General features: G+C 44.3%; 1 protein-coding gene across 1 annotated transcript in view; it reads right to left on the bottom strand.

Annotated features, from left to right (window-relative positions):
* Positions 1-5952: 5952 nt before the first annotated feature.
* LOC144945903 (uncharacterized) overlaps positions 5953-18278 on the bottom strand; it is a gene marked incomplete at its 5' end in the record, with an annotated part of 56270 nt that continues 43944 nt past the window's right edge. The window contains 12 exons of the mRNA XM_078874535.1: positions 5953-8107; positions 8790-8873; positions 10699-10904; positions 11782-11933; positions 12958-13019; positions 13939-14063; positions 14786-14952; positions 15551-15612; positions 16206-16324; positions 16618-16781; positions 16966-17024; positions 17690-17823. Of these exons, the coding sequence (XP_078730661.1) occupies positions 8069-8107; positions 8790-8873; positions 10699-10904; positions 11782-11933; positions 12958-13019; positions 13939-14063; positions 14786-14952; positions 15551-15612; positions 16206-16324; positions 16618-16781; positions 16966-17024; positions 17690-17823 (1373 nt within the window). The remainder of the gene's footprint in view (positions 8108-8789; positions 8874-10698; positions 10905-11781; positions 11934-12957; positions 13020-13938; positions 14064-14785; positions 14953-15550; positions 15613-16205; positions 16325-16617; positions 16782-16965; positions 17025-17689; positions 17824-18278) is intronic.

An 18278-nucleotide genomic window follows, 5' to 3' on the forward strand; every position in this document is an offset into this window, starting at 1 on the left:
GATCAATGTTTGTTATTGTGCGGGTCAGTGACTTTGACAAAACAACTGGAGACACGAAATAAAAGCCTCCTGGCGTGTGAACACTGATTCGTTCAGGGCCACAATAGGGATGCAATGGAAGTGTCGGGGAAGAAACTTAGTAGTTTGGAAAATGGCAAGGAAACCTTGCCGATGTCTCCACGAAGAGGCGCTTGACTTGGGGGTGGTCACCCCGTTTTGGGGAGCGGTGGCGCAGTGGTTAGCGCGCCGCACTACGAACCCGGCCATCCGAGCTCGATTCCCGCTCACCGCCAACAACAGTTGCAGCGAATATCTGAATTGGTCCTGGGCCTCCCCTAGGTCTACTCAACCTGAAATGAGTTCATGTTGTGCTGTGTGCAAAACATCAGCACTCGGGAGACAAAGGTGGCCGGGCGTGGGGTTTGCCACACCCACCCCATCACGTGACTTGGCGGCCTTCTTCATCGGTGTTCGCTCACCAGCACTTGACCCAAAAAGTCTGTTAGAGGCTACACGGGTGGTCTTTGTCTTTGGCGGTCGGAGGAGAGAGTAGGTCACTAAAACACCTTTGGGAGTGGCACTTCGGCGCCGTCGACCGAAGGGGATGAGCCTAAAGGCCCAAGGCGGTGGTGGCGATGAGGAGGCAAGGGCATAGGTTAAAAAACGAAGCTATTTTTTTTATTTTTCGATTTAAAGCTTTCGTGACTGCAGGGATTCATCTTCTTGGTTCTTTCGGTAAAGTCACGTAGAAGGGAAATAATAAAATAATAAAAATTAAACATAATAAAATAATTCTCACGACGTTTCGGCCACAACGCAAGCAGCCGTCCTCAGGTGAAGAACAGGTCTGTCGGAAAGACAGCGTCTGAATGAAACACCACCAGGCTTGGAGCGTATATTTAAGCTAAGTAAGGCCCACTGAGCTATGAAGCTCTCTTTTCAGAAGCGACCTGGCCACAAATGTGAGCTCAACGAAGTGGCGGATCACGTGGCAATGCATGGCAGCCACATAACTCTAAACGACAGCGTGCTTCAGCCGCACCGAACCTCACAAAAATAATATTCAGGGCCTACCTTGGCTCCTCCCACCCTCAACCAGTATACAGGGTGACCCAAAAAAAACGGGCCCCGTGTACACTTTATGTGATATCTCCTTTATTTATTCACCGATTGCCCTTATTTTACAGGACATGGCAGAATCAACGACCGTGAGTACACCAAGACCCCAGTGGGAGCTGGGACAAAGAATACACTGTGTTAAATTTTACTACAAGACAGGCTCGTTTAAGAAAACCCAGGACAGTTTCATGCGTCAGTTCGAATGTGAAAAGGCTCCATCCAAAAGCAGAATTCAGAACTGGGTGGCCCACTTCGAGAAGTATGGGACCGTGGAGAACCTCAACGCTGCCAGTGAGAACCGTCCAAGCCACTCGGGACGTCCCAAGAAGCGAACAGCCGAGCTGGTCGAAAGTGTGAGAGAGTCTCTCCAGCAGAGTCCGAAACGCTCTGTGCGTAAGCGAAGTCAGTCCCTCGGTATGTCCCGTGAGACTTGCAGGAGAGTGCTGGTGAACGATATCAGGGCTTACCCATACAAAATACAGACGCTGCAGACCCTTACAGCCTCAGACAAGAAGCAGAGGAGCGCTATGGCAGTCAAGATGCTCGAGAAGATCGAGGAGACACCAAGTTTCCTTAACCTCCTTTGGACCTCAGATGAAGCCCACTTCCATCTTGACGGAAAGGCGAACTCCAAGACAAATGTCTTCTGGGGGTCCTCCAGACCCAATGAAGTAGCCACCAAGCCCTTGCACTCTCCTAAGTGCACGGTGTGGGCTGCAATCTCGGCCAGAGGCATCATCGGACCAATCTTCATCGAAGAATCTGGCGCAGCAGTGACAGTCACCAAGGAGCGGTATGTGGAGGTCCTCAAAACCTTCAAAAGTGAGCTCCAGACCCTCTACCCGTCGCTCATGAGCAAGTTCTGGTTCCAGCAAGACGGAGCAAGTTCTCACACCTCAAACCTGTCCCGAGATTGGCTGAAAGAGAACTTCGGAGGCCGAGTGATCAGTCTCAAGACTGATTTTGAGTGGGCACCCCATAGCCCGGACCTAAGCCCCCCAGATTTTTTTCTTTGGGGCTATCTTAAGGACAGAGTCTACGCAGGGAAACCCAGAACCATCACGGAACTCAAGGAAACCATCAGGGAGGAGATGAGAGCCATTACCAATTCAGTCTGTAAGAACGTCATGGACAACTTCGTGCTGCGCCTCAAGAAATGCACGGAGCTAAATGGAGGCCATCTAGAGCACATGCTGTAGAACGGAGAAAAAAAGGCCAAAGACCCTAGTGTTTTGATTTGATGTTTTGAATATAATAAACTAGTTATGACCAAAGTTTCATTTCATTCGGACAAAACACTAAGAAACGGGGCCTAATTAGAGTTGGGGCCCGTTTTTTTGGGTCACCCTGTATATACAAATACTGTGTTCTTGGAATTTCTCTCACTTGATACTGCTATCGTGCTGTGACAGTTCCACCTGAAGACGGAAGCTTGTGTTGCCTCCGAAACGTCGTGATTTTAATTTTATTTTTATTTTACTTTTATTAATTTTAACTTTTTTTACCTACGTGACTTTACCGACAAAACCCAAGAATATCTAAACGAGAGGTTGATTCTGAATGTGGAGGGAACAAAACAGGAGGACCCGGAGAGAAATTCACGCGCTCACGAAGAGAGAGACACACTTCAAATGTAGAGGCGTCGGGGTCGGGCTCGAACTCACGACCCTTCGTGCATGCCAGGCGAGCGCGATAACATCTCGCCACCGTTGGAAGGTCAGATGTTGCCTCCTTGCAACATATTGGGATGTATACTCTTTAGTTCTTTCGGTAAAGTCACGTAGGTATAAAATAAAATAAATCACGACGTTTCGGGTGCAACACAAGCGTCCGTCATCAGGTGGGAAAGCATGGTCTGCTGCTGAGGCAGACTGTTTTAAAAGGTTTGAAATGAAGCGATGTCGAAGAGCGGTGGAAATGAAGCAGCATTGGGCCCGCGTGTTGGACGTCTCGACCGCCGTCACCTGTTCTTTTTTTCATTCCAACGGCGCAACGACAGAAAACGTCCTCGCAACAACAAACAACAAAATCGGTGTCGTGCATCCACACCAACGCACCCGTCAACACTTTCGGTAACCTTAGCGACACCAATGGACGCGTTGCGCAAGAGGGCGCACTTACGAGTCCGTCGTTCGCGTGACGACAGCCGCAGCTACTCGAGACCGTTCCGTGGTTGTGCCCCGCGTGCACCCCCCCTCCGCAGTTACTCCGTGGCTCTCGAGCCATCGCTCCCCTCCCATCCCCACCCCTGCCAAGGCGTGTCACCACCAGCAAGAGCTGTCCACGCAAAAAATCCACGTGAATAAAATTCCACGCGATGCCCACCACTGACGACGCAGCTAATGCCGTACAGCGGGCGCGCGCGTCAAAGAGCAAACACGTGGCACCTTTTTGAGCGACACATTTTCGAACAGCGTTCAACAACATGACGGGTGCATCTTCTTGGTTCTTTCGGTAAAGTCACGTAGAATGGAAACAATAAAAATAATAAAATAAAACAATAAAATAATTCTCCCCGACAGACCTGGTCTTCACCTGATGACGGCTGCTTGCGTTGTGGCCGAAACGTCGTGAGAATTATTTAATGTTTTATTTTATTATTTTTATTGTTTCCATTCTACGTGACTTTACCGAAAGAACCAAGAAGATGAATCCCTGCAGTCACGAAAGCTTTAAATCGAAATTTAACATGACGGGTGCTTCGTGGCCCTGGTGGGCCGTAGTGTGGGGGCCCTGAGTAGAAATTATATTTGAGGGATGCCCCCCCCCACCATTCCACCCTATCCCCTTTCATGTTCTGAAATGACAGCACGGAGAGACGCAGACAAGATTAGGTTAATTGGCTGTTTAATGTTGATTACCTCGTTATGTTGATTAGATCAAGATTAAAAACTAATTTGTTTAGAACTGCTTTTGTGTGTGTTTGGTTTGTCCTACCTCCCACACCTCCGATTAGCACGGTTGGCTCCGTACGGTGCGAAATAAGTTCAACATACATACATATATTAGGATTTGAATTCGAGTTGATAGTTGGTGCACTTTTTTTTAATGAATTTAGAGCCAGTGGTAGTAATAGGTTTTTACCCTTTTAACCGGTACAAAATCTGACACCTTTATACAAGGCATCATGTTTGCAATAACTTCAACACAAGAAGTCAAAATGCAAACAAAAAGAAACAACTCTGATGATGATAATGATATGCACTGTCCTTGAAGTTGATTGGTCCACACTCGAGACAGCTTTCTTTAGAGCCTAGTCTTCATTGGCGTTGGACCAGATGACGCCAAAAAAGGGTAAAAACCTATTACTATATTTTGCCACTGTTAAAGGAGATCTCATAATTTAGAGCCACTTTAGCTGTTTGGGGCTCGGGTTTTCTTTCTGTTATAGGGCGAGCTGACATCGCCTCATCAGTGATGTGGTCAAGCCAAGCCACAAGGCAGCTCACTGCCCTGCAAGCAATGAAGTTGCCTTACATTGTATCCCAAACTGGCAATTACCAGGTTGCAATCACCACCTCCGCGAATCTGAAAATAAAACAATTGCCCGAACAGGCAGTGGGAACACATCGGGAGCCTGTGGGCCTCTGCGTGACCCTATGGGGCAGTGTGTGTGAACCGATGTCCGCTCCGGGCATTCTCCAAGGGCAGGAGTGGGATTACCTCGTGCCCGGAAACCAACAACCCTCGATCTTGAGTTATCGTTGCTACCCAATGTATATCCAACACCGAAACAAGGGCAGGCTGCTATGGCGATGCGAATCAACATCGCACGCCATTCAGCCCAAAATAATGTTTGCCTCGGGTTGCGCGCCACTAAATAACAAGACAGACTTGCTTCGAACAATTTACTGAAGCTGTTGGTTTTTGCAGCTCACTAACAGGTATCTCTAATACAATACACAGTCAAAAAAAATAATTTGGATGACAAAAAAATAGCCCTGCTAGGTTCAGTTTACATTTTTTTTTTACCAAACTTCAGAAATGTTCTGCGTTTCTCAACAGCTGTGGCATTTACATTTTTTTTTAAACCTAGGAAACCCTTCCACGAGGGTTAAAGCACTTGGCTTTGAAGACACGTTTCACTGTGACACTTCTATTCACTGCTGCTTTTTTTTACATGGCAGACACCAGTGGGCCGAGTGATAACAGGCGAGAGCATGGAGACAAGTCTGTCTTGCGTTTACCCAGGTCTGCTAAAACAGGGCTTCTAAATTATGCCTAAATTATAAACACCTGATGGATCCATTCTGATGATAAGTTTGGCATATTACGGCGAAAATGTGCCACGTTTCCATTGCCAACAGCAGGGTAAATCTTAATCCATTTTATTTTACCAAGTTTGGAATCTGGTACAATCCGTTTAATTAATTTAGGACCCTTTAAATCGCCCCACCGACGACGTCCCTCCCCACATTATGTACGTCAGGAGTTTGACGAGCATCCATCATCACCCCGCTGGACAGGGCAGGTTGGTGAAGGGTGAGGAACCTAGGTTTGATTCCAATGAGATAGTTTGAGTAAACGGTAAATATAGGGATGGAGCGGTAACAGTGGCCAGCACTGTTCTCAACCCGGCAACCAGCCATGGATAATATCAGTAGTGTGAGATCCAAATCAGTCATGGGCCTCCCTTTACATGCATTCACTGACCAGGATGGTGAAGTATGATCAAAACAGATAGCATGACGGGCAGTGGGGGAGGCCTTTATCCAGCTATAACAATGTATAGTGGCTGCGAATAAAAAATGTATAGTTTTCAAGAATTAGAATAATAAAAAACACAATGAAACGACCGACAATTAAAAATATCTTTATTTGTACAATGCAGTATACACAGAAGTATTGTTTTCGTCTCAATCCATACATGCTTTCATCCCAAAACACTTCAGGTACATTTAATAAGTTGAACTAAGCAATTTAAATATCAGTTATAACAATGTATTGATACCATTGTGAAATACACCAATAAAAAAATGCATGAGTTTTAAAACATGTTTATACATACCACAGTATATCTACCCAAAGAAGTCGCCACAGATCGCCATTATATAAAAATAAATGTTTTCATCAACTCTCATTACCCACAATTATTTTAATACTGCACACTATAATATTCTTATATTAATACATAATTGAACATGAAGAGATTAACATCGGTTGCTTGAATTTTTGAAGCTCGTTAAAATTAACAATTATTCATTTAGGAAAGAGAATCTAAATGTGAATGGCCAAAGGCAGAAAAAAGGCATCCCAAAATGGCGTTTTACCCACGCTGTTCTGTCAAATGGCGTGGCAGCAACAACAAAAACCACACATCCAAACAATTCAACACCAAATGGCATACATTGTGGAAGTTAGGCATGTCTTGACAGCGAATGGTTCCAGATGTTTAGACTACAGGCAAGCTCTGCCAAGTTTCCCCCCCCCCCCACTATGTCAAGGGTAAGAGCTGTACGGTTCAACAATTATGTCAATTTAAATATCTACTGGCTCCTGACCGGGTAGAGATGATCCATTTGCGCAATTCGTTCAAGTCACCTCTCCTGTGTTGTCATTCGACTTTTTCTTAAATGCTCGTCGATGCGGCACGACTATTCTTTTAGGCTACCGGTTTTTCATAAGTGACGTGAAAGCTGGTTGTGGTTGACTTGCAACTTTTTACCTGTGGCTCACTACTGAAAAGGGAAGTAGATCCAAGCGATGTAATATATGGTTAAATAAAAAAGGAACATGAATGGGAGAAGAGAGGCCATGGGAAATAAGAGAAGGGATAACATATTCAAATGGGACCAATAGGCCAAGAAATTATATTATTAGTAAGCCATTAGAGCTATGCACTTTTAAATCTAGATTGAAAAAACCGCATTTATTTTACAACTGCTTGGTGTTTAGTTTGTAGTCCTTCCCTTACACCTCCGATGAGCACGGTTGGCTACGTACGGTGCAAACGAGGCTCAACATGCATACAGGATAGAAGAACTCAATGTTGCACGGAGCAGTGTGTTTCCACAGGGGATGGAAAAGGGGGGAGAGATTCTAAATGGAAGGGTAGCCACACAGAGAAGTCGGGTGATTCACAGGAGGCTTGAGCGGATTTAGATGTACCGAATGGGTCTGTCGTTAGGTGGAATAAGATGCTGGCAATATTGTGCCTGTCGACTTATCCATATGCCTCATTGGACTCCAGTTGCTTGGTCGTCCAAGTCTTAGGCCGTTTCGTTTTAGAGGCTATATTACATAGAGCGACTGCTCTGCATGTGAGGGGAAGGGAAATGTTGTACAATTTATAGAATATTTAAAAACGCACATTGGGTTTTATCCACACGTTAGGTGAACTTTTTTTTTCAGCCAATGAATAATGCTAATGCTTTTCTGGCATGGCATTTCTTTTGGATGCATTACAAAAAATACATTTTGCGCAATCTAAAATTGTCAGCTGTTATAAGTTAAAATAAAAAAAAACCTCATCATCTGGTTAAAACTTTACCTTGAAAAGCGATGAAAAATTTCAAAACCACACATTGTATATCTATTAAACTATTTTGCAACGTGGAATTCCCAATAATTAAAAACAAACGTTTATGGGCAGTTGCTGCAGCGCTTATTTTTAATAGCATACACACCCTGGTGACAATTTAATAAAATCAAGTTCCTTCATTAAGAACAGTACAACGTTACAATAATTCTCGACCGTTTCTCCATTTCCAAAATGCCTCTTGCTTGAAAGGTTAACTGTATTTCAAATTTACATCTATTCAGTCCAAGCCAGACTTTGCTAACTTTTCATTCTGACAACTCATGGCTGTTCATGTTGCACACCGCTCGATGCCATTATAACTTAAAAACGAAAAGATATTTTTTTTTTACAAACATGCCCCTTAAATACATATTGCATTCATTGTCCACACGCGATGGTTCCTCGTGTCTGAAAAGGGGCCCATTATCTTCAAGGCCCGCCTTGGTAGTTATAGCGCGTTCCTACAGCCTGTCAAAACAGCAGCATGGAGCAGCAGGGCGCACAAAATTAGCGCAAATTTAAACAATCCATAAAAAGTGATATTTCACAACATCCATATTTTAGTTTAAGCATATTTTAAAAAAATATCATTCAGAACCTTTTCCAAGGATAAATGCCCGTGTTATTAGTAGGCAGAGGTGGGACAAAGTCATTGTTATGCAAGTCCAAGTCGAGTCGCAAGTCATCAAATTCATGACTCGAGTCTAACTCGAGTCCAAGTCACATGACTCGAGTCCACACCTCTGTTAGTAGGCATGTGACAATTCACTCTATTAGGCAAATCATTTTAGTATTGTTTTCAGTTGTATTTGTAGCGTTTAATTTTTCTCCCACATTTGTACAGTCGTTTGCACCATTAGCCTAAATATAGTAGCTCACACGTCTGCACATAAATTGCAAATAGATCCACACAGGGACATTTTCAATACATGTATTGAGAGTGTAAAACTATATATCATGACAACGAATTGATGCACGATTACACTCCTCGTGTTAAGCCACCACAGATCCCTCTGGGCCAGACTGTAGTAGCATTTTTGATAGCCAACTTTTCATATCTGGACAGGTGACTTATACTATTGCATAAGCATGTAGAGTATTTTGATGTGACGGCACATGAGCATGTGTTCTTGTGTGGTCAACCACTTACATCATATCCTTCCCCGAATTTAAATTGGTTTGGCTTGAAGTCATAGGAAGTCAACTTTGGAAATTTTAGGTGACCTTTTGCACCCTGAGAAAAAAAACACAAGATCGTAATAAGTTAGGACAATCCGCACAGCACGCAAGATTAATAAGTAAAGTTTTCAGTTCTGCAATTGCTTGCTCATGCCACTGCTGGCAAGCACTTTCCAAATCTGTCGCAAATTACATCAGAACTGGTCCTACCCTCTACATCAAACTGCATTGACCAGGATGGTGAAGTATGGTCAACTCCATGAGCAACATGGTGGGGGGGGGGGGGTTTGCTTTCATCCACTGTGGATCGAGAATGGGATTCATTTATTTATTATACCCCACTTAACCAAGTGGTGGCTCTTATTTTTTCAGCAATTATCAGATTCGAGGCCATGTCAACAACAGTTATTATCTCAGCAGCAATAATCATTTAATGCCCGACTCCCGACATAAAAGCTTAAAGCTGACCAACGGCCACTCACTCCTGGTGTATTGATAGCAAACATTGAAGTTCACTCCGAGCTCTGTACAAACACCGGGTTTCTACATTTCATTTCCTCTAATACCTCGTGACTAAAAAAATAAAGCACACGTTGGGACGAACGCCCACAGCTGAACTACAGCTCGATGGGTTGGGAGTGCATTATGTGTGTACAGTTCATGCATGCAGTTCGCAAATCTGTGAGATTACGGCAACACTGGAGGACACCGTCACTGCAAGGTTATGGCAGAACACATTCATTGTTCTGTCCCGCACTTGCACATCACACGTAATGGCTAACGAATCAGCAAGAACCACTAAGCCCCAAGTCTAGTCTGAATGGCATGGTGAATGCATGCACACATGCCTGGCTTTGTAAGCTCTTGAGATCTTATTATGGTCTCTCAGAAGCTGGTATATGACAAAGTCCTTAGAAGGGAGTTCTCTTGATAAAAAAAACATGGGAACCGACTGCTTTCCTGGCCCGTTGTAGACCTGGGAAATCCAACTGCTGGATTAAAGGCTCTCCCATGCCGTATCATCGGAGGGGGTAGTTTGACCATACTTCACCACGGTGGTCAGTGCGGGTTGGGTGAAACAAGGCAGAGCGCACCAATATCGATATTACCCGCCATCGATTAGCCGTGGCTGGGACTCAAACTCGGGCGGCGGGGTTAAAACTACTGGATGGCCACATTCTCGTCTGTGTGCAAGAACCCATGGCTCGCATGTGACTTGCGGTGATGGTGGTAGAACATAAAGTAAAAGGGACGCTTAGGAGGCGGTCCTCACGAATTATAGTCTAAAATGGGCCAGAGAGGACGACCAATGGAGCCGTCGGTGGATAGTGGACCAGGTGGGGGGCTGTTCCAGCAGCATGCAAAGCCAGAAGCCCCCCAAATCAGCCACTCGGGCAGCCACTCGGCAAGTGCCGGGGATAAAAAAAAAAGATGCGAAGAGATAAATTGATGAAAAAAATGGAGTGAGGGAGAGAGGTGGAGGAGACCGAAGAAGATTGGAGAAAGGGAGAAAAGGCAGCAGGGTGTATATAGAGAACTGGGGTGGAGTTTGGGAAGGTTTGAGAGGGAGGGCAGAGGATATAAAAAAGGGGGCGTGACGCAAACATGGGGCTTTTGTGTAGATAACTGATGAAATGTGTGGCGGGCATGGAAAAGAGCACGTGCGGCAGAGAGCGGAGTTGCCGGACAAAGTGCCTCAAGAAGATATGTGGATCTCCTTTAAATGAGTCTGTAGGTGGAGAAATCAACGAGTTACGAACCATGGGAACAGCAACCTCGGTGGAAGTCGGTGAGAATGTGAGGAGGAGGCAACAGATTGCCGGTGAGCCAATTCACTGAAGCAAATTTGATCGAGTGCTGGATCAACATGTGGCTCTCACCAGAACGCTCAGCAGGATGAGAGCCGGAATGCCGACGATGCCGAGGATGATGATGGCGATTCCCCACGCCGGTACAGACTGGCAACGCTGGAGTTGGGGGTTGCACGACTGTGCGGTGGTTGGGGAGGCAGACGGCTTGCTGATGGCTGTGGCCGTTGAGATGGCCGTTGTGGTGGCCGTTGTGGTGGCCGTTGTGGTGGCCGTTGCTGAAGAAAAAACAAACGGCACATGCACACATACATAAAACATTTCAACCATGCTCGACACACCATGTGGGTGGTTCTGTGCAGCTTTTCTTGTTGCTAACACTTAACACTGATCAGTGAATGTTGGTGAAGAATAGGGCAGAGAAGGGGAGGCCTGGATCCGATATCACTTTCCAATGATGTTAGGCGTGGCTGCGAATTGAAGGTGGGTCCACCAGGCTCGTAGAGCAGCATGCCAAGCACTGTGTTTACCTCTCCGCCAGCTTTAACTCGAATAATGCACGCACAAGCATCTCTTTCAAGTTACACTTGACTCGGAAAAAAACCCTGCTCATTGTTACCGTTTGTTTTGTGTCATGCAATTCATTATATGCACTTACATTTTGTTTGCCATTTCTAAATTTAGAATCTCAACTGTGCTATCAATTTAGGAGATTGATATCAGAAGCTGATATCGTAGGCTCTCCAAAAGCCCTACAATTGACTTCTAGTCCCAAAGTAGGATGGCAGAAACGTATCCGCTTCACAAATTAAAGTAATGTTTGTCACATGAAAGTCCGACCTCGATTCATACTCAGACCTGGAATTTGAACAAGGTCCAGATATTTTTTTTTAAACGGGAAGGGTATTTTCATGTGCAAAGTCACTGGGTGGCTCGGCTCAAACCTGCAAACTAAAAACTTGAGAAAAGTAAAAACCGGGAATTCCAGTAAAGCCTTGGCAACGTCAGTTGAAGGTAACAGAGGAAGAGGCCGTGAAATGAAAAGACGGATGCACCCATACGCGGTGAAGGCCCAGCAACCTTCATAAAGAAGGGGCCTGGACCGGGGGGGGGGGGGGGGGGGGTAGCGAGAGATGGGGCTCGGCGAGGACTCACGTGCAACGCCATCCACGCTGCTTGCTGCAGGGTCGAGCTGCAGGATACCACCAGGCAAAAATGTGTTGGAGGTCAGCTCGGACAGAGCAATCGTTGCGTCGGGTGCCGTGTTTGCATACGCAGCTGTTGACTCGACTATCACGGAGCCAGGCCTGCAACAGGGAACACACGAGCGTGAAAAATCAAGAACGGCAGCCTCTTTGCTTCAGGAGATTCAGTACACAGTACGTTACATATCCCCAGTGGCTAAGGGCCAAGTCCTAAGCTGATGTGAACATGCATTGAAATATAAAGTACATCAAATGCTATGCTGGGTGTGGCCAGTTAATTGGTAAGACATGTGACATGGAGGTTGCTTAAACATATTTGCGCAAGTTGATTTTATAAAGGTGAGGCCCCAAGAACGGTTGATATGCCACTTCGTCACGGATGCCATCCGTGGATGAGAAAAACTCGGGTCCCATTGCAAGTGGCTAACCATTGTGCCCTTTGTCCACTGTGTACATCACTTATGGAGATGACCATATTGCAATTTATTAACGTTGTGCTCGGCATCCATTGGTGAAGTGCACTCTTAAAAAATAACTCAAATGTTTTTTTAATTTTACCAGGCAAGGCCCACTGAACTATATAGGTTTTTTCAAAAGCGACCTGGCCACAAATGATAGCTCAAATAAGTGGCTAATCATGTGGAAATTAATAGCAGCCAAATAATCTAATTAGATGCTTCTAAAATGTGGATGGGAAAAATTACGGAGGCCCCTGGAAAAAAAATCTACGTCACAACAGGGAGAACATGCAAACTCAAAATATATAGGTGTCAGGGTTGGCATCGAACCCACAACTTCCTGTTTACAAGGCAAAGTAGTTGGCATCTCGCCACCGTGGCACCCCCTTGTAGAAATTTAAAATGCAGAACTAATCTCAATGAAGGCATAACATTGTACTGTCCATTTAGTAGCCTTTGTTTGATTTATTTTAACCAGTTGTTTGGAAAAGGATTCGTCTTACATTGTAAACCACAGGTCGCCTGTTCATGGATAATGCAACCGCTGTTTAAAAACCTGGTCTTTTCACATCCATTCACATCAGTCTCCAGCGAATGGGACATGTGCCGTAAATAAATGTTATGGTTGTGCCCCTCCTCCAAGGGTCTAATAGGTTATTTCAACATACCTGAATTTTTTGATGAGGATGTACTGCAGGTTGTTGTGCTTTGGTTTCAGCACATCATTAATCTGCAAAACATCAAGAACGGATGGGTCAGCAATTGAATCTCATGGCAGGACCCTGGGGCCCCGAATAAACGGAAGTAAAAGGCGTAATTAATCAATGTATTTTTGGCGACTCCGTCCCATCGCGCACACAAACGCCGCGACCCACCAGAAACCAATCCTATCGTTCTTCACCAAGCACCCGTCGTTACCAAAATTGCCGTAGTCATGAACAAAACTTTGATTAGTGCATCATGTAGAGCTTGTCGCGAGGAATGGATTGCCGTATCGTACGCCTTCAACGGACCTAAAATTATGTTGCAACGCAGTTTATGCGAGAGCCGGGGGCTTATGGAACCCCGGGGTCCCGCCATTAGGTTCAATAGCAGTTTGTGGCTTCCAACTACTCCCATCGCCTACGTTTGAGATGGCTGCTTAAGGTTGAATACCAGTGTTTTAGTACCAAGGGCTTCACAAAGATCCGATTGGTTAACAAAAATTACACAAATCGAGTACAGGGTACTTACTATTTTAAACTATCATAAACCTTCCAGGCTCATTACATTACTGTAGTTTCCTCTACAATACAGAGTATCAACATCCTGATGCTTGGAGGAAATATTTGCCTCCGATTTTTAACTGCTTTGCTTACCACTACAGGCAGACTTTCAACTAGTAGAAACTATGACCCCCCTTTTGAATGAATTTTAGCCTACTCTTCCACTCTGGCCAGACCTCTTAGACGAGGTTTGGATACTCGCACTTTGCCCCACTACAAGCAACCAACTGTGGAGTTGTACTGCTGGGGAGGTTTAAGAAAAGTATTCATCGTTTTCCAATGCAGGACACCTCCCCGACACTTAAATCTTGGCAAGGCATTTCTGAAGGCCTGTTATTATTTGAAAGAAAAAAAGTACCAGTATGCATTTTTGAATCTGCTCACCCCTTTCCAAACGTCTTTGGCGAGGTTTTTGTAGGCATCGCTGTTGACGTTGGTTAGGTCGGAAGTGAAATCCCTGTTAAGGATGCGGAGTGTAATAAACTGTGTGATATAGTTGGATGGGTTGCCTGAAAACAGCAAGGGAATAAAAACAGCACGTGTTAGGGAAAGGTTGGTGGAAATCCGTACACATACAAAATGCTTGTCTTTAAAATGTAAATTAATTATGGTCTCAGCATTTTACATTATATATATTTATATGCAGCATTTACTGAGTATCAATGGATTTAAAAAAGGGAACAGTGGTGAAGGAATGCTACTGTGGTGCAATTGTTCGCACACTGGGATTTGTAATCCAGAGACCACCAGTTCGATTTCATCATCTGACAGGGCAGTTAAGGCAAAAACCCCAGTTAGTCGACGAGCTGGGTCAAGTGTGCGTATTCACCTTTTACAAAGGTCTGGCCATTGTGGAAGAGTAGGCCAAAAATACCCTTTTCTTATAAAAGGCCTCTCATGAAATCCCTTCTCACCAGCAGTGGTGCAGGCAACAAATTACAAGGATGCACGTTCACCCCAGTGTTAAGACTTAAATGTACTCTTATTTAAGGAGAAGCAGTTTGCGCACTGTGCGATGAACTGTGGAACATCCAATCATATTGCTGGGTGAACAGCGGCAGATTGGGGGCAGGTTTCAAAAAAACGTGTCAATTATTTTAACTTTCGCACCAGAAATTCAAACCGGTGGCCTCTGGATCGCAAGTCAACAAATCAAACACTATGGCAGCAACTCGTAAATAAAATTGTGAAGAGGAAGAAAACAACAACTATGAAAAGCATAGCTGCTCACCGGCAACAGAGAGCGTCGTTACATCCACTGTGAGACCAGACCCTCCAAAGGTCTGTTCTGGGAAGGTGGTGGCGTTTTCAATGAGGGAACGAAGTTCTGTATTGTTCACGATGGTGTCTGAACTGAAGATCACATCAGTCGAAGACAGCACCCCCGGTGGGCTGTCACTGGAGAAACAAAAAAAAGCAGCAACTTTATAATTTGGGACAAATTTTTTTTTCCCACATTTCATTTAAAGTAGGCATTAATGATTAGCCCTCTTCATCATGAACTATTCAAAGATGTTATATATTTTTTAACATCTAGGTTTCTACCATCTTTTACTGGTTTTGTCTATGGTCTCATGCCATGAACCCAACTGTGATTATGCATAAATCAACAATCCTTGTTTACAAGCATAATTCAAAAAAATATATCAAAAGTATAAGATTTGATTTAAAAAACAGCTACACGATCAATATAAACCCTAAAACGGAATGAGTATCTGCTTTGTCATGCATCCGTTATAGTTCCCACGCCATATATAGAAGGGAAAGGCCTTACCAAGAACTTGGAATTGATTAGGAGAAGTGAGAAAATGGGCAGAGCCCAAGCAAAGGGGCCGAGTCCCCCCCCCCCCAAACTACTTGGATGTATTTAGCTTTCCTGTGTTCTGCTCACACCTCCGTACATGATTAAAAGGTATACGATACCATATTCCTATGCTGTAATAACATCTACCCGCTCACATTATTTACATTGGTAGCATTGACAACAGGAACCTACCTGAATGTTGTGTCCAGTAAGAGCACGTTGGGTCCATACTTTGATTGCAGAATATTTTTCAACTGAAACAAGACAATGAAAAAGACAACTCATGGTCACACTCTGCAGCAGTGTCATAATTGGTGACGAGCAATAAATGAACCTCATCTCACCACCTTCTGCATTGACCAGCATGGTGAAGTATGGCCAAACAACCTCCATGACCAATAACGTGTATGGAGGCCTTTATCTCGCAGCAGCTTGATAAATGGCAGCAAATGTATTATTTGATAAATTAGTTATCTTATAATTGACATAGCATTCATTTTCCGACCTCACACCACTGTTGGCCCAAAGACAAAATTGCTCCTCAGATTCAGTCGAGAGTGCATTTGGCCTACTCTCAAGACCTATGAACAGCGTGGAAAAGAAGGTGGGGGATACCCACACTTTACTCCACAATACAAATCACCTGCTGATCAACTGGCATTTATATTTTTCGGTGGACGACAGGCGTGGGGATTTTGGAAACTTACCCGTTATATCAACTGCCATGCCGAGATTACAAATCCAGTATGCTCACACCATTACACTGCAGCAGCATGCCAATAACTTGGCAAATTTTATTAACTATACCAATCAATTTTAGGGGTGCACTATGGAGCGAGCGACCAACCTCTCCTGCATATTTGCTGTTCAGGGCGCTGTAGTCGGCGCTGGATCGGTCGGCCAGAGCGGCATTGAACGGGGTGTTGATATTCATCGCCAATGGGACAACATTGTAGGGCTTGGTACCTGGAGAAGAGACACGGGAAGACACAAATCATTATGACATCTGCTTTGGAGCAAGAGTTTGCTGAATTCAATTAAAGCAAGATCCTGCAGATACGCGAGGTTGAGCGTTATCCTTGTGCATCTACATGATATCTACAGCAGCTTGGAGATGCTAAATACATTTTATTAGGTTTGGTTTTTGGGGGTCCAATCGCCTCCACAATGCCTTTGCACACCGTTGGCAAAACAATTCTGGCACTATGTAGCCGCGTGACTGCCCGTGTGATCTACTACTGGAGAATGAAAGTCTTTACCATCGATGGCTATGGACGACTCTTTAACGTAGACACCAGTGCTCGCCAACTGAGAGTTGTTATCAATCTTGGCGCGCAGAAGGTTGAAGACGTCTACAGGTGGGATGAGGCTCGTGGTGTTGAATGACGCTATGGAGGTCACGCTGACCACACCGGAAACGTTCCTGCAGGAGAAATCCGTTTCACATTTCAGAACGATGGCTCCAGCAACTCTTATGTTTAAATGGATTTGTTAATTTCTCTCTTAATCTATAAACACTCACACATAAGTAAAATACTTTAAACAGCATTTAGTTTTTTTTCTCTTTCACTAAAATTTACGTTTTAGTCAAAGAATATAAAACTCACGAGAAGGTTGTCATCACCGACACTGGTTGCACCGAATAACTGCTGAACATACTCTGCACCTGTTGGGAAAGGGATTGACGTTCACAACAAAACGAGATGGGGTGCATTTTAGTCATCGTCGTCATTATTTACAATATAATTTTGTATTTGACAAAATATATAGAGGACACACACACGCACCTAGAAGGTTGAGGTATTTTTTAACAGACCAGAGGAAGAGGAGTTGAAAAGCTACAAGGCAGAAAGGAGAATGGAGACGATGTTGTGGTGGTAGACATTAGGATGAAGATGCTGCAATAGACAGCGACAGTCATGTGCAGATGAGGAAAGTCTCAAGGAATGGACTTGAACTGGGGAAGGTCACAGAGTACAAAATGGCTCAAGGTAGAGTCCTTCCATCGGGGGAATGTTGACAAGTAAATTTGTTCAGCGAAGACCTTGATTATATTGGCGGAATGTGCGTCAGAGTAGAGCAAGGGAGAGGAAAGGTTGCTGGGGGCAAGCCCATGCAGAATCTTAAAAAAAGGCCACTGCAATATTTTTGTTTGTGAGCAAGTGAATATATCTGGGGCGATATAGTCACATTTACCGTGCGGGAATTATGGATATTTTACAATGGCCCAAAAAGGCCTACTGTTCTGCGGGCAACAAAGCACACTGCGCGTCCAAAGAAAAAGCACTGGAGTGTGTTTTAGCGCAAGCTTGTTTGTGGGTGCGCCTTTACCTCTTGGTTGATCCGATTGCTGAGGTCAAGGTATTCAGGCGAGGTGGTGTCATTCATGGCATTGGTGTAGACCTTGTTTATCGCGAGGAAGGTAGTGTTTACGTTGAGTAGTGGCAGAGTGGCAAGCGTGGCATCTGCAAGAACATTTCAAAGTGTTAAAATCCAAGTGTAAATGCGTTCTGAATAATTACGTGCAAGATTCAATTATACAATTCTATACAGAATCATTTTTCAGCTTGGAGTTTACTTAATGCTGTTGATTAAAATAAAAGTTACAAGAATGATAATTTCTGAAAGTTATGCACATGATATATTTAATTAATATTGAAATCTTCAAAAGGAGCTCATTTTTAAAACAGCTGTACAAATCATTCTTTTTAAAAATTGACAGCACATTATAGTAGACATGTGCCCGACGTAGCCAGAAAATGGGCTTGAGCAGGCCATGGCAAGAAGGGATGATGGCTCATTGATAAGGGGAGGAGGACCCTTTGCGGTGATGAGATCAGCGCATGTGCAGTAATTGCATAAACATGTGGGATTTCAGGGAGGGTTTGTTCAGTGAGGATAGACAATAGCTGATGACAAT

The sequence above is a fragment of the Lampetra fluviatilis genome, chromosome 39 (genome assembly GCF_964198595.1).
Source record: "Lampetra fluviatilis chromosome 39, kcLamFluv1.1, whole genome shotgun sequence".
In the NCBI taxonomy this organism is placed as follows: domain Eukaryota; kingdom Metazoa; phylum Chordata; class Hyperoartia; order Petromyzontiformes; family Petromyzontidae; genus Lampetra; species Lampetra fluviatilis.